At 44.6% G+C, this 16,050-nt stretch overlaps 1 protein-coding gene across 3 annotated transcripts in view; it reads right to left on the bottom strand.

Annotated features, from left to right (window-relative positions):
* The window catches only part of LOC139464883 (mediator of RNA polymerase II transcription subunit 24-like), a 30,400-nt gene that overhangs the window by 2,505 nt on the left and 11,845 nt on the right, over positions 1-16,050 (bottom strand). For all 3 annotated transcript variants that reach the window (XM_071246451.1, XM_071246452.1, XM_071246454.1), the window contains exons 11-20: positions 11,468-11,610; positions 7,952-8,072; positions 5,923-6,092; positions 5,334-5,433; positions 4,504-4,673; positions 3,691-3,931; positions 3,035-3,269; positions 1,186-1,238; positions 403-490; positions 112-186 (exon numbers count right to left, since the gene is read on the bottom strand). In XM_071246451.1, coding sequence (XP_071102552.1) covers positions 112-186; positions 403-490; positions 1,186-1,238; positions 3,035-3,269; positions 3,691-3,931; positions 4,504-4,673; positions 5,334-5,433; positions 5,923-6,092; positions 7,952-8,072; positions 11,468-11,610 — 1,396 coding nt within the window. The remainder of the gene's footprint in view (positions 1-111; positions 187-402; positions 491-1,185; positions 1,239-3,034; positions 3,270-3,690; positions 3,932-4,503; positions 4,674-5,333; positions 5,434-5,922; positions 6,093-7,951; positions 8,073-11,467; positions 11,611-16,050) is intronic.

The following is a 16,050-nucleotide window of genomic DNA, read 5'->3' as shown; positions in this document are numbered from 1 at the left end:
ATTTCACCTGATCTGTGACCTGTGCGCTGTACACAGGACCACATGCCTTCCCTACCCTTCACTCCTTTGCTTCATTTTAACTTGTTAAGTTAATTGCTGTAAAGGATTTACCTAGAGCCTTGTTGAGTGGTTCCTTTGTGTCGAATGTTGGAGAAGCCTCGCCATCTTCCTTCACCGAGATGTCCTCTGTGATACAGAACAAAACATTCAGTTCACAAATGTTGGAAAACACTGACGAGTACATGCTCATAGACTTTATTTACCAACTAAAAGCTGATTCATCTGAAACAAAACGTTAACAATTTTCATTCTTGCCGAGTGACACTTGACATTGCTTGTTGCATATTTACCGAGATTGAATCCTTCAGAGTGTAACGTCAGCTGAGGTTCATGCATATTTACCGAGATTGAATCCTTCAGAGTGTAACGTCAGCTGAGGTTCATGCATCTTTCGAATTTTGGCCGGCCGCACATCAATCTCCTCTAGTTCCTGTAAACAAATAGTTGTACCACTCATCGGCTTCACATTGTACCCATGTGGCAAATGAAACCTAACTGTGCGATCTCATACGTATCAAAATACATCGCTCGTGATCCAATACGTATCACGATACTTGCATGTGCTCTTATCTGTAGTGCGGATGGTTCTTTTTAATAGACAAAATGTCCAAATACCTGACACACTGATGATTTACAGCTGGCAATGTCAAGTATTGAGGAGTGAGTGAGTGAGTATGGTTTTACGCCGCTTTTAGCAATATTCCAGCAATAGCACGGCGGGGGACACCAGAAATGGGCTTCACACATTGTACCCATGTCGGGAATCAAACCCGGGTCTTCGGCGTGACGAGCAAACGCTTTATCCTCTAGGCTACCCGACCGCCCATCAAGTATTGAGGAAGCCATGGCTGAAAAAATTTACGATATTATTAACACTAATTAGTGTTTGGCGTGACAGTTATTAAAGCAAACAGTTAAGGTAAAAATTAATTTGTTCACTAGAGTGTGACTGTGATGAATACTCGTATCGAGGATAAAAATCACGATCTACCGATGCAACACCTTTAATAGATGACAGGGTCAACAGTGTTGCAGCATGACAAGACCCTCACATTTGAGGGTTTGTACAATAAGCATGAGGGGACCTATTCCGTGAATCACTCAAAACAGCAAATCAAACCATACCTCCATTTCCACTTCTTTTCTTGATCGCTTTCTTCCTCGTCGTACAAAGGGCTCTGTAAAATAGAGGGTTTATCAGCTGTGGTGTGATTATTTCGACATAGTCTATAGACCATGTGTACATACACATCACCAAGTGAGGATGAACCAGAGGAGTAGTCTCCACACCTTGCCCTTGGCCTCCAGTGATACAGTCACAAGGACAAGACTAGAGTCAGTCGGGCTATACCTCCACCTATACATGAACCCACGTACCTTCAGGGCCACTCCTGGCCTCCAGTGATACAGTCATAAGGACAAGACTAGAGTCAGTCGGGCTATACCTCCACCTCTACATGAACTCACGTACCTTCAGGGCCACTCCTGGCCTCCAGTGATACAGTCACAAGGACAAGACTAGAGTCAGTCGGGCTATACCTCCACCTATACATGAACCCACGTACCTTCAGGGCCACTCCTGGCCTCCAGTGATACAGTCACAAGGACAAGACTAGAGTCAGTCGGGCTATACCTCCACCTATACATGAACCCACGTACCTTCAGGGCCACTCCTGGCCTCCAGTGATACAGTCACAAGGACAAGACTAGAGTCAGTCGGGCTATACCTCCACCTATACATGAACCCACGTACCTTCAGGGCCACTCCTGGCCTCCAGTGATACAGTCACAAGGACGAAACTAGAGTCAGTCCGGCTATACCTCCACCTATACATGAACCCACGTACCTTCAGGGCCACTCCTGGCCTCCAGTGATAGTCACAAGGACAAGACTAGAGTCAGTAGGGCTATACCTCCACCTATACATGAACCCACGTACCTTCAGAGCCACTCCTGGCCTCCAGTGATACAGTCACAAGGACAAGACTAGAGTCAGTCGGGCTATACCTCCACCTATACATGAACCCACGTACCTTCAGGGCCACTCCTGGCCTCCAGTGATAGTCACAAGGACGAGACTAGAGTCAGTAGGGCTATACCTCCACCTATACATGAACCCACGTACCTTCAGAGCCACTCCTGGCCTCCAGTGATACAGTCACAAGGACAAGACTAGAGTCAGTCGGGCTATACCTCCACCTATACATGAACCCACGTACCTTCAGGGCCACTCCTGGCCTCCAGTGATACAGTCACAAGGACGAGTCTAGAGTCAGTCGGGCTATACCTCCACCTATACATGAACCCACGTACCTTCAGGGCCACTCCTGGCCTCCAGTGATACAGTCACAAGGACGAACTAGAGTCAATCAGGCTATACCTCCACCTCTACATAAACCCACGTACCTTCAGGGCCACTCCTGGCCTCCAGTGATACAGTCACAAGGACGAGACTAGAGTCAATCGGGCTATACCTCCACCTATACATGAACCCACGTACCTTCAGGGCCACTCCTGGCCTCCAGTGATACAGTCACAAGGACGAGTCTAGAGTCAGTCGGGCTATACCTCCACCTATACATGAACCCACGTACCTTCAGGGCCACTCCTGGCCTCCAGTGATACAGTCACAAGGACGAGTCTAGAGTCAGTCGGGCTATACCTCCACCTATACATGAACCCACGTACCTTCAGGGCCACTCCTGGCCTCCAGTGATACAGTCACAAGGACGAACTAGAGTCAATCAGGCTATACCTCCACCTCTACATAAACCCACGTACCTTCAGGGCCACTCCTGGCCGCCAGTAATACAGTCACAAGGACGAGACTAGAGTCAATCGGGCTATACCTCCACCTATACATGAACCTACGTACCTTCAGGGCCACTCCTGGCCTCCTGGGCTGCAGTGATACAGTCACAAGGATGAGACTAGAGTCAGTCGGGCTATACCTCCACCTATACATCCCACGTACCTTCAGGGCCACTCCTGGCCTCCTGGGCTGCAGTGATACAAAGGACGCAGAGCTTGGCGAGCGTGTATCCGCGGGGATCGATCATGAGGTGGAGGCGTGTCTTGGTGTGGAGGATGCGGGGGAGTGTGTGCAGCAGCAGGCTGAGAGTCATGTGTTCCAGGTCCATGTGGAAGATGGAGAACACCAGACTCAGGGACTGGCACAGGTCCTCCGACTTGTTGTTCTCCAGCATTTGCTGTAACACAAGTGGAGGGGATCCATGTAGAGCTACTTTACCTGTACATCAGATGGCGCTGAATTGTATTTCTCTGACTTTAGTTTGCCAGCATTTGCCCTAACACGAGTGAGGCCTTTTCAAGACTGTGAACACCACCAGATTATACATCCTATTCAAGGCACATGGACCTCAAAATTTAGGACAATTCTTTCATACTAACAACTCACCAGGACCATCCTCTCACAGCCAGTCAGCCCCTAACAACTCACCAGGACCATCCTCTCACAGCCAGTCAGCCCCTAACAACTCACCAGGACCATCCTCTCACAGACAGTCAGCCCCTAACAACTCACCAGGACCATCCTCTCACACAATCAGTCAGCCCCTAACAACTTACCAGGACCATCCTCTCACAGACAGTAATCCCCTAACAACTCACCAGGACCATCCTCTCACACAGCCAGTCGGAGCCGCACAGGTTGAGTAGCTGCTCGAGGGTGTGCAGACACTTGAGGTCGATCCATCCCTTGGTGAAGATCTGAGTGAGAGTCTGCTGCAGCACATCGCTAGGCAGGGCCTTCGGGGGAATGTGGATGTGGGCCGTCTGACGCTGGGGGTGGTTGGTCGGCAGGATGTCATTGACGATCTTCTCCATCACGATCGACATCAGGTGGTTTCGACTGAAGGAAGGGAATAAAGGCAGGATGAGTGAGTGAGTGAATGAACGCCACAGTCAACAACATTCGAGCTGTAAACACTGGAGTCTGATTCAAAGTTACTGAAAGCACGGACTGTCAGGGTCAGTTCTAGTTCCTGTCTGTAGGGATTAGATTATTGCACTTATATAGCGACGTGCATGTACGTGTGTGTGTGTGGCTGCTTTTACTAATCCGGACTGATGCCGATTTATAGGGCTAGCCCACTGAGATACAGTGCTGCAGTTTAACATGAATACCACACTCAGACACAGTATACTGACTCCGAGCCGACCAGTCCTTGTTTTAGACCCTTAATGCCGAGCGCCAGACAGGGTAACAACAAGTACCATCTTTTAACGTCTTTTGTTATGACGCGGCCAGGGATCAAACCCCGGATCTTCCGCTCTCCGGGCGGACGCTCTACCACTAGACCACGGAGTCGGTCAGTAAAATACAAGTTACATCTACAAATCCATAACATTACTTATACCTATAATTTGATTAATTCAGATTTGGGAAGTTTAACTAACATTTGCTGCAGACTCTTCTCGTACCTTTCATTGGATGCTGCTGCCTCCCCCTTGATGGGTTTAGTGAGATGCTCCAGCATCAGCAACGGCTTCTCCCGCGCCTCCTCGCCAACGGTGTTCATGTAACTGCACAGCCACACACACGCCACCACCGGCAGACAGCACATGCGGCTCTTCACGTTGTCCAGGATCACCTGCACACCATCCATACATTTTACTTCATCTCCAAGTTTTAAGCTAAAACATTCACCATTAGCATAAGAAATCCACTGGTATTTTCTCTTTGCCTTGTTAGCCCCCCATAGTGGCTGAGTGAGTTGGCTTAATGCTGCTTGGAACAGTAGTTCAGTTATACCATGGCGTGTCGGCTTGATATGGGAGGAAAGTGATGTCTCAGATGTATAACACTTAAGCAAAACTCACAAGCATGGGTATGGTGCCAAGAAACCAAGAATCGTAATCAGTGTGAATCTGGGATTTGAAAATATCATCATGAGATTCTGGCATGACTAAGAACACGACACTGCACAGCAATTTTCAGAGCCTTAGACAACTGGGCCCCCAGGGTGTGTGTGTGTGTGTGAGTGAGTGAGTGTGTGAGTGAGTGAGTGTGTGAGTGAGTGAGTGAGTGAGTGAGTGAGTGAGTGAGTGAGTGAGTGAGTGAGTGAGTGACAGTGAGTGAGTGAGTGAGTGAGTATGGCTTTACCCCGCTTTTAGCAATATTCCAGCAATATCATGGCAGGGGACACCAGAAATGGGCTTCACACATTGTACCCATGTCAGGAATTGAACACGGGTCTTCGGCATGACAAGCGAACGCTTTAACCACTAGGCTACCCGACCGCCGTGCTGACCTTGACATTCTCAGCACTGAGTGCCCCATGCTCCCAGGCAAACAGCACTTCCTGTATGGCGAAGGGGGTGTTGTTACATACTTCATGCCACCGAGTTAGGCTGAAACAAACCAAGGGGAAGAGAGTAAGGGGGATGTCATTTATGTCATTTATTCACAAAGACAAAAAATAGATATCTACTTCATTTGTCAGTCATTACTGTTTTGGATACTGTCCCCCATTGTGGTCAAAAGGGACACACATCTCCATGATAACACGAATCACCATAACAATAAGATCTCCATGACCATAAGACCTCCATGACAATAGGATATCCATGGCAATAAGACCTCCATGACAATAGCATATCCATGGCAATAAGATATCCATGGCAATAAGACATCCATGACAATAGGATATCCATGGCAATAAGACCTCCATGACAATAGCATATCCATGGCAATAAGATATCCATGGCAATAAGACCACCATGACAAAAAGATATCCATGGCAATAAGACCTCCATGACAATAAGATATCCATGGCAATAAGACCTCCATGGCAATAATACCTCCATGACAATAAGATCTCCATGACAACAGAGATTCACCTTGTTCTAAGTTCGCCGCCGGTGGTGAACTGCTGTAGGAGGTTATCGACCTTGTTGGGGTCGTTGGGGACACAGATCTCCACGTTCTTGTACTTCCCATCTTCTGGCAGCCATCGCTGTGCCCACTGAATGATGAACGATTCAGAGGGATCCTTCAGATTTGTCACAATCTGTAAATGTAGAAGAAATATAACTCTGTCAAGCCGTTTTCAAATTCAAAGAACATTATCAGTAATGAATTTGCAAGTACTTCCAAAAACAGAAGCAGCCTGTCAATTCCATTCCCAGAAGGTCCGAAAGACAATACCCTACCACCATGTGTATCCAGTGTGATACCTTTACTGAGACTGAAGTACCTTGGATTTAAATGAGTGAGTGAGTATTGTTTTACGCCGCTTTTAGCAATATCCCAGCAATATCATGGCGGGGGACACAAGAAATGGGCTTCACACATTGTACCAATGTCGGGAATCGAACCCGGGTCTTCGGTGTGACAAGTGAACGCTTTGACCACAAGGCTACCCGACCGCCTCCTGGATTTCAAAGGAAGCACACAAAGGAGACCAGTGAGACCACCTAGCCTGTTTCATATTCAGATGTGAGGAGAGGTGAAATTGGGTTTAACATCGCGTCCAAGATTATTGCACTTATATAGCGATGTGCATGCACATGCATGTCTGTCTCTGCTTGTACTAGTCTGGACTGATACCAATATATAGTACTATCTCACTGAGATACCATACCGCAGTTTAACATGAATAACCAACTCAGACACAGTATACTGACTCTGAGCCGACCAGTCCTTGTTTTAGCCCCTTAGTGCCTTAATGCCGAGCGCCAGACAGGGTAAAAACAAGTTCCATCTTTTAACGTCTTTTGGTATGACGCGGCCGGGGATGGAACCCCGGACCTTCCGCTCTCCGGGCGGACGTTCTACCACTAGACCACAGCGGTGGTCATATTTAGACCTATGCATAAAGATTTAGACAGTCTGATGCATCAGGCTACCGAAATGATAACGTTTCCCTGATGTGTGAAACACGTGTCTAATGAACACGACACTAAACCAGAAAGTTCCATGCCTCCAGCTTCCAAAGCACTTCTGCTTTAATGACCTTCACCCCGAGCCAATGACAGCCAATCATATGCTTGACAATTTCTAGTAGGAACATGGGTGCTAACTCTTCTGAACATGTCATCTAACCACAGAGGGTTCAGTCCACAAAGAAGCAGAAGTACCTTATGAATGATAATTCCTGTGACCTTGCCCTTATCTGAAGGTCACTCAATGTGCTACATTAAGGATATATGTACTACAGTCAAAAAGACTATAGTACTGGTAAACACTTCTTGAGTTATCATGAACGTAATACATTTTTCAGTGTACATGACCTTGAGAGTTGTACTGGGTCACCTCTGTGCCGTACAGCTGTATGATATGGCAACAAGACTCACCTCTATGTCGTACAGCTGTATAATGTGGCAACAAGACTCACCTCTGTGCCGTACAGCTGTATAATGTGGCAACAAGACTCACCTCTGTGCCGTACAGCTGTATAATGTGGCAACAAGACTCACCTCTGTGTCGTACAGCTGTATAATGTGGCAACAAGACTCACCTCTGTGTCGTACAGCTGTATAATGTGGCAACAAGACTCACCTCTGTGTCGTACAGATGTATAATGTGGCAACAAGACTCACCTCTGTGTCGTACAGCTGTATAATGTGGCAACAAGACTCACCTCTGTGTCGTACAGATGTATAATGTGGCAACAAGACTCACCTCTGTGTCGTACAGCTGTATAATGTGGCAACAAGACTTACCTCTGTGTCGTACAGCTGTATAATGTGGCAAAAAGACTCACCTCTGTACCGTACAGCTGTATAATGTGGCAACAAGACTCACCTCTGTGCCGTACAGCTATATATTATGGCAACAAGACTCACCTCTGTGCCGTACAGCTATATACTATGGCAACAAGACTCACCTCTGTGCCGTACAGCTGTATGATATGGCAACAAGACTCACCTCTGTGCCGTACAGCTGTATGATATGGCACAACATCAGGAAGGTGATGTCAAACAACTGGGCACGCGTTTGGGCAGCTTTGCCACCATCGCCCATGGCTTGACGTGCAAATTCATTGATTCTGAAACAGATCATACACCATCATAAATATAAACATGAAGGCAAAAAAACAAAAATGTGGTCCTAACTACCCTCATAAACCTGTCACCATGTTATCCCATATTGCATAAGGTTCCTGACAACCACAGGTAAACACATGAAATCTGAAACTTTTTGTACTATATATTATAAGACCACATATTTTAATAACCATTTGATTAGAATTACACTCAAATGTAAAATTGATAAAGTAGTTATTTTTCTCTGAAACAGCTAGTCTGTATTTCAGCATTCTGACTGAATGTCGTCTTTTGTTTTTCACACCCTTCATCATTTCATTTAAGAAATAAACGACTCGTGGTCCTTGTGTATCGTACAAAAAACGCTTCAGGGAGAATAAAGGGGCGCAGAATCCAACCTTGGGGCTTGTCTATCTCGCCCACTTTTAGATGAGATCATTTGACCTCTGTGTTTATCTGCATACCCCAGCTACATCTATGGGTAACAACTCACAAGAAACGTCCCCCTAAACAATGACATCGTCCACCGTATGATATCATCAAGTTGCAAGCTCATATTCGATTCTCCAGAAATGACTTAATGATAGAGCAATGTTTTTTCGGGAAATAAACCATCGCTGCACTTTTCACTGCTTTTTGCAATTTATCTCATCTTATATACGAAAATAACACACTGGTGACACCTCAGACATGCCTTTAATGTGACTGCGGCTCTTCACATCCAACATAAGACACTGGATTGTCTGGTCCAGACTCGATCATTCACAGACTTACAAACCAAGTCACCGAGCCTGACCACCCGATCTATTAAGTTGCCTCTTACAACCATGTCACCGAGCCTGACCACCTGATCAATTAAGTTGCCTCTAACAACCCAGTCACCGAGCCTGACTTTCCGATCCCTTAAGTCCCCTCTTACAACCAAGTCACCGAGCCTGACCACCCGATCCATTAAGTCCCCTCTTACAACCAAGTCACCGAGCCTGACCACCCGATCCATTAAGTCCCCTCTTACAACCAAGTCACCGGGCCTGACCACCCGATCCCTTAAGTCGCCTCTTACAACCAAGTCATCGAGCCTGACCACCCGATCCATTAAGTCCCCTCTTACAACCAAGTCACCGAGCCTGACTTCCCGATCCATTAAGTTGCCTCTTACAACCAAGTCACCGAGCCTGACCACCTGATCTATTAAGTCCCCTCTTACAACCAAGTCACCGAGCCTGACCATACGACCCATTAAGTCCCCTCTTACAACCAAGTCACCGAGCCTGACCATACGACCCATTAAGTCCCCTCTTACAACCAAGTCACCGAGCCTGACCACCCGATCTATTAAGTCCCCTCTTACAACCAAGTCACCAAGCCTGACCACCCGATCCCTTAAGTCCCCTCTTACAACCAAGTCACCGAGCCTGACCACCCGATCAATTAAGTCCCCTCTTACAACCAAGTCACCAAGCCTGACCACCCGATCCCTTAAGTCCCCTCTTACAACCAAGTCACCAAGCCTGATCACCCGATCCATTAAGTCCCCTCTTACAACCAAGTCATCGAGCCTGACCATACGACCCATTAAGTTGCCTCTCACAACCAAGTCATCGAGCCTGACCATACGATCCATTAATTCGCCTCTTACAACCAAGTCACCGAGCCTGACCACCCGATCCATTAAGTCCCCTCTTACAACCAAGTAACCAAGCCTGACTACACGACCCATTAAGTTGCCTCTCACAACCAAGTCACTGAGCCTGACAACCCGATCTATGCAGTCCCCTCTTACAACCAAGTCTGACCACCCGATCCCATAAGTCCCCTCTTACAACCAAGTCACCGAGCCTGACCACCCAATCCATTAAGTTGCCTATAACAACCCAGTCACCGAGCCAGACTACACAACCCATTAAGTTGCCTCTCACAACCATGTCACCGAGCCTGACCACCCAATCTATTCAGTCGCCTCTTACAACCAAGTCTGACCACCCGATCCCTTAAGTCCCCTCTCACAACCAAGTCACCGAGCCTGACCACCCGATCTATTAGTCGCCTCTTACAACCAAGTCACCGAGCTTGACCACCCAATCCCTTAAGTCCCCTCTTACAACCAAGTCACCGAGCCTGACCACCCGATCTATTAAGTCCCCTCTTACAACCAAGTCACCGAGCCTGACCACCCGATCTATTAAGTCCCCTCTTACAACCAAGTCACCGAGCCTGACCACCCAATCCATTAAGTTGCCTATAACAACCCAGTCACCGAGCCAGACTACACAACCCATTAAGTTGCCTCTCACAACCATGTCACCGAGCCTGACCACCCAATCTATTCAGTCGCCTCTTACAACCAAGTCTGACCACCCGATCCCTTAAGTCCCCTCTCACAACCAAGTCACCGAGCCTGACCACCCGATCTATTAGTCGCCTCTTACAACCAAGTCACCGAGCTTGACCACCCAATCCCTTAAGTCCCCTCTTACAACCAAGTCACCGGGCCTGACCACCCGATCTATTAAGTCCCCTCTTACAACCAAGTCACCGAGCCTGACCACCCGATCTATTAAGTCCCGTCTTACAACCAAGTCACCGAGCCTGACCACCCGATCCATTAAGTCCCTCTTACAACCAAGTCACCGAGCCTGACCACCCGATCTATTAGTCCCCTCTTACAACCAAGTCACCGAGCCTGACCACCCGATCCATTAAGTCCCCTCTTACAACCAAGTAACCGAGCCTGACCACCCGATCAATTAAGTCCCCTCTTACAACCAAGTCACCAAGCCTGACCACCTGATCTATTAAGTCCCCTCTTACAACCAAGTCACCGAGCCTGACCACCCGATCTCTGAAGTCCCCTCTTGGGACCTATAATAACCCGGAATCCACACAGGGCCAGTGAATGTTGACTAGCGGTGGGACGATACACCAATGCATCGGTGGATCACAATATTTAACTTCCCGGTACAAATATTGATCACAGTTGCACACTAAGTAAAAAATATAGATTCATACCTTAAATGTTTACTATAATGGTTGTTACACCAAACACATATTAGTAGTGAAAATAAGCAGTAAAAAAGTAAATATTTTCATCCATTGAGCCATGGTTGATACTGCCAGCTGTAAATCGTCAGTGTGCCAGGTATTTGACTATCCTGTCTGTGAAACAGATGACTAATGCACCACAGGTAAGAGCAAATACAAGTATCGTATCGTATCGTATCGTATCGTATCGTATCGCGAGCAAGGTATCATGATACATATAGGATCGCACAATTGATATATCGTACCAGCCCTAATATTGTCACCATACACACTCCCACATCTATTTCAGCACTTGAGGAAAAGTAGGGCTCAAGTCTGAAAGCAGCTTCTACAGCTTCTACAGCTCCATACTCACTTGATCAACTTAACAGCAAAGTTCTGGAGTTCTCCCATCGCTGCACCTGCCGCTAGAATAATCTCGAAGCTCCGCCCTGACAACATGTGATTGAGGATCCCAACCAGAGGGTCTTGATTCTTCTGGTAGTCCGCGTCAAGCGTCTGTACAGACAGGGCAACACTCACACAGTAATACACACGCCCAGAACCAGGCTGGGGTCACCATATGGGAACAAGCTCCATGTTAACGATTAGCGGACACATGACTGCCCATGTTTTACTTCCATTCATACTTCACCACACTTGTTAAAAGCAAAAGTAGTCATATTGTTCATTAGCATTCATAATTCCTTAAACTATATATTAGGCCAGCATTTGGTTTGACCAGATATTAGAGCCACAAGATAAAATATCAACAATTAAGTTCTCCCAAATTTGTTGTCAATATACCCCAATTCATTAATCAATTATCCATTTAAGACAATTTACTTTTAATTCTCCTTGAAATGTTCTCTTACATTTTCAGCCAATCATATTGATGTTTACTAATAGTTTCAGCATCCAGTCAGTGCCACAAGAACTCGATGATAGCGTGTATAACATAATATAATCGTATAGAGAAAACAATCACACCCCCTCTATATACATAGAGACAAGGAGTGACACCCCCCATTATGATTCTTATTCAAGATTTCGCACTCGGTTCGAATCACAGCTTGATATCGCATGAAATTTGACTGTCACTTATTTCAACCTATTGGAACTTGCTAAACAAACCATAGGCTACACAATCGTGTTCATCTGTGGTCACCTTACCTCGTATTTATTTTAAAACAACCATCAAATACCAGCTCAATGCTGCGCCACTGAGGTAAACAAGAAAAAGGTGGACGGAAGTTACGGCGTTACAAGGGGCTTGAACACGGCAAACGCAAACCGAGTGCGAAATCTTGAATAAGAATCAAAATGGCGGGTGTCACTCCTTGTCTATATGTATAAACTGGGGGTGTGATTGTTTTCTCTATACGATTATATTAGGTTATACACGCTATCATCGAGTTCCTGTGGTCAGTGCCCCTGCTGGCTCGTCGTCCTACATACCCTACTGATCAATGATGTTAAGTAGTTAGCTGGGATATAGCTTGTACTACAGGAATATAGAAAACATCCCACCTACTTCAAATGTCACAATATTCACACAACCCGAGTTTGAAGAGATTCTTTAAAGAGATTATCTATCTTAATATTCTAAATATATTCTACAAAATTGTAAAAAAAATAAAATAAAAAAATCGGTAATCTTGACGCAAAATACAAATGCCCTTTCTTAACTACACATGGTGTTCTAGCATGTTCAAGGATGAAGCTACTTAGCATCAGTGATGAAAAGCAGGAAGTTAATGTGATAAAACTATTGTTTTTGCATTGAATGTTAAGGCAAGGCATCACTATGGTAACAGATTAATAATCAAGCATGGCTTTGTTAGCTAATTAAGCAAATCAAATAGTCCAGCGAATGGAAAATATTTTTCATGTTGAACGTTGTCAAGATCTTTACAAAATTGGAAGAATCCATTCAAGGGTTATTGTTCACAAGTCTTGAGTCAACTTTGACTTCATGGTACGACCAATAAGTAGCTATATACAGAGAGCTGCATGTCACAGTTAAATATATCTGCAGGCTTGAATCTCAACATTGTCCTGTATTGTTTTAATCTATGACTTCATAAAATCTGACAAAACCAGAAAAATTTACAGACATGTCAACAAGAAGCCAATATTAGCCAAATCATTCTTGACATGTTTTCTTCATTTCAGCTTAATAGTTGTAATTAGCTGTAATTCTCCAACCCTTTCAACCGAGTGAGTGAATGTTTTATAATGCCGCACTCAGCAATTTTTCAGCTTAATGAAATCTGCATCTGATTAATTGTTTCTGGGAGAGACAATCCAGCGATTGATATTGTCAGCAACGATCCACACCATTGGGGTACGATGACATGCAATCAACCAAGTCAATGAGCCTGACCATCTAATACATAAGCCGCCTCTTAAAACCAGCACAGGCTCGTGGGGATCAATTCTAACCTGAAATCCCTACGGGAGAACCGCGTAAGTAAGAGAATGTCCTTTAAAGCTGCAGTCAGCTATATTTCAAATAATTATCTACATAATTATGAATTATAATAAAAATAATCAATTCAGGACAAAGCAAACCAGTGATTAGCAGCAATCCACGTCCTTGGGTGAGTGAGTATGGTTTTACACCGCTTTTAGCAATATTCCAGCAATATCACGGCGGGGGACACCAGAAATGGGCTTCACACATTGTACCCATGTCGGGAATCGAATACAGGTCTTCGGCGTGACGAGCGAACGCTTCAACCACTAGGCTACCCGACCGCCCCCCACATCCTTGGGACTGCCCAGAAGTTATCCTTAAATTTATTAATCAAAATGATAATTTCCTACATTTAGAGAAAAAATAAATAAATAAATAAAAAAATAAATAAAATAAAATAAAAATAAAAATTTGTTTATCTTTGAAGTATAAGTTAAACTCTAATAATATAGTGAGTGAGTGAGTTTGGTTTAACACCGCTTTTAACACTATTCCAGTTATATCGCGGCCCTAATAATAAAGCCAATGCATCCTGGTTGGAATTATAGAACCGATAACACAAGCTGACTGAGGGATGGTGAGACTCGATCAAGATCCTGGCTGACAGCCAGAGCTTATATCATTTTAGCAGATCCTTTAGGCCAAAGCGATACCTCTCTGTATGAGGATGTGAGGACACCTACATAGGTCAAGGTGAAATTTTGAATCAGCCAATCAGCGTTGAGGATTCCAAATTCATGAATCAGGTTAGCAAAGCATTCATACAACGTATCTGATTTCTGTATCTATAAAAATGATCTAACATGACAAGTTCTAAAAGTATCACTTTAGAAAGCTGACAGCCGATTGGCTCAAGAACTCTTGCAACCTTCTTTTAGACTGGGCAGTCAAAATTTGTCCGGGTTCACATGTCATGACATGACATTCAATGAAGGTGTCGTCAGATATATCACAGAGAGATATATTGCATCAGAGTAAAACGATCTGATTTTGATGAGATTATTCATCTTAATTACGGATTTCATACAAAATATCATAAATCTCAACTACAATTCATTCTTAGTAAATCATCATAGATATTTTTTACCCATTATTTTCTCCCACATATTCCACTTGTCCGACATTAATCTACGTCTGTACACCTAAAGGTCAAGGTCCTTCCACAACATCTCAATAAATCTACATATTCAGGCACAGATCGTTATCAGACCTTCACATACATTTAACAAAAATCAGTTGTCGAAATCAGCATGAGTTGAATATGACAAATAAGTGATTTGCAATTTCAGGACACGAGTTGTTTAGTGGGACTGTGTTGAAAATGACATAAAAAACGAGTGATTTGCGATTTCGTGGACTGGAGCATAATGTCATGCAACATACCATGCAACAGGCTGTGAGAATCAATGACTGCAAGTTGTACATCACATTTCAGACACACACTGCCAGGTAGGAACGGAAAGGTCTCAAACCGACTCCCTTACCACAAAAATAAAGCCAAAACTGCGTTTAATCAGGTACATTCCCGAGGTCATCTAGCAGGGATTATTATTAATAAGCTCTACACAACCTGAGATTCCTACTTGCTCAGTCAGCTATTGCCTCACGTTCAATAAGTTCAGATAGGGGCTTGATCATGTGTGTGTTTGTATCGATCAACATACATGATCAGACATGGCTGCAACATTATTTGGAAAAAAAAATCAAAACTGGGGAAAACCAGTCGGTTTCTAATGTTTCTTCAGCAAGTAAAATGAAATATTATACATGGGTTATTTCAAGAATGACAAGTTATGGTAAACAGATAATAGCTCGCATGATACAATTTTATTCCTTATATATTTTTATGAAGCAAAAATACTCAGCTAAAAATCTCTCCAGGAAGAGAATGAGTGTGGTTTTGAGTACCCTAATGCATGAACATCAGGGTTGGAACTTAGTCTGGGCCAGACAACGCGGTGGTCAACAGCTTTTAAATTTATTTTGGCAATATCATGATGATCTTCCCGAGTTAGGACATTGACTGACTATAAAAGTCCAGTTTCATCACTATGAAAGTCCAGTTTCCACCACTATAAAAGTCCAGTTTCCACCACTATAAAAGTCCAGTTTCCACCACTATAAAAGTCCAGTTTCCACCCTTGTTGAACTAGGCTGGAATTCTTGAGTTACATTTTGGCTGGACTAACAAGTCCATGCATAGTCAAATCAAAATCGCCTAATGAACTAGATGTATCATGACAGGGGACACCCGAGTTGGGCTCAAACATTGTACCCATATGGCAAATCAAACTAGGATCTTCAGGTAACAAGTGAAAGCTTTATCCATGAAGGTACCAGTCATTTTGTCCATTAGATCCCCATTTGAGTCAACTTTTTACAAGTTTTAGAAACTTTTCATCTTTCATGGCCAGATTCCGACAGGCGCTTGACGACCTAGACACAAACTGAAGAGGGCCTGAGCAATGACATAAACTATC

Source organism: Haliotis cracherodii, unplaced genomic scaffold, assembly GCF_022045235.1.
Source record: "Haliotis cracherodii isolate W230 unplaced genomic scaffold, xgHalCrac1.p SCAF_17, whole genome shotgun sequence".
NCBI lineage: Eukaryota > Metazoa > Mollusca > Gastropoda > Lepetellida > Haliotidae > Haliotis > Haliotis cracherodii.
The sequence above is the reverse complement of the archived record's forward strand: the minus strand, read 5'-3'. Positions and strand labels throughout refer to the sequence as shown.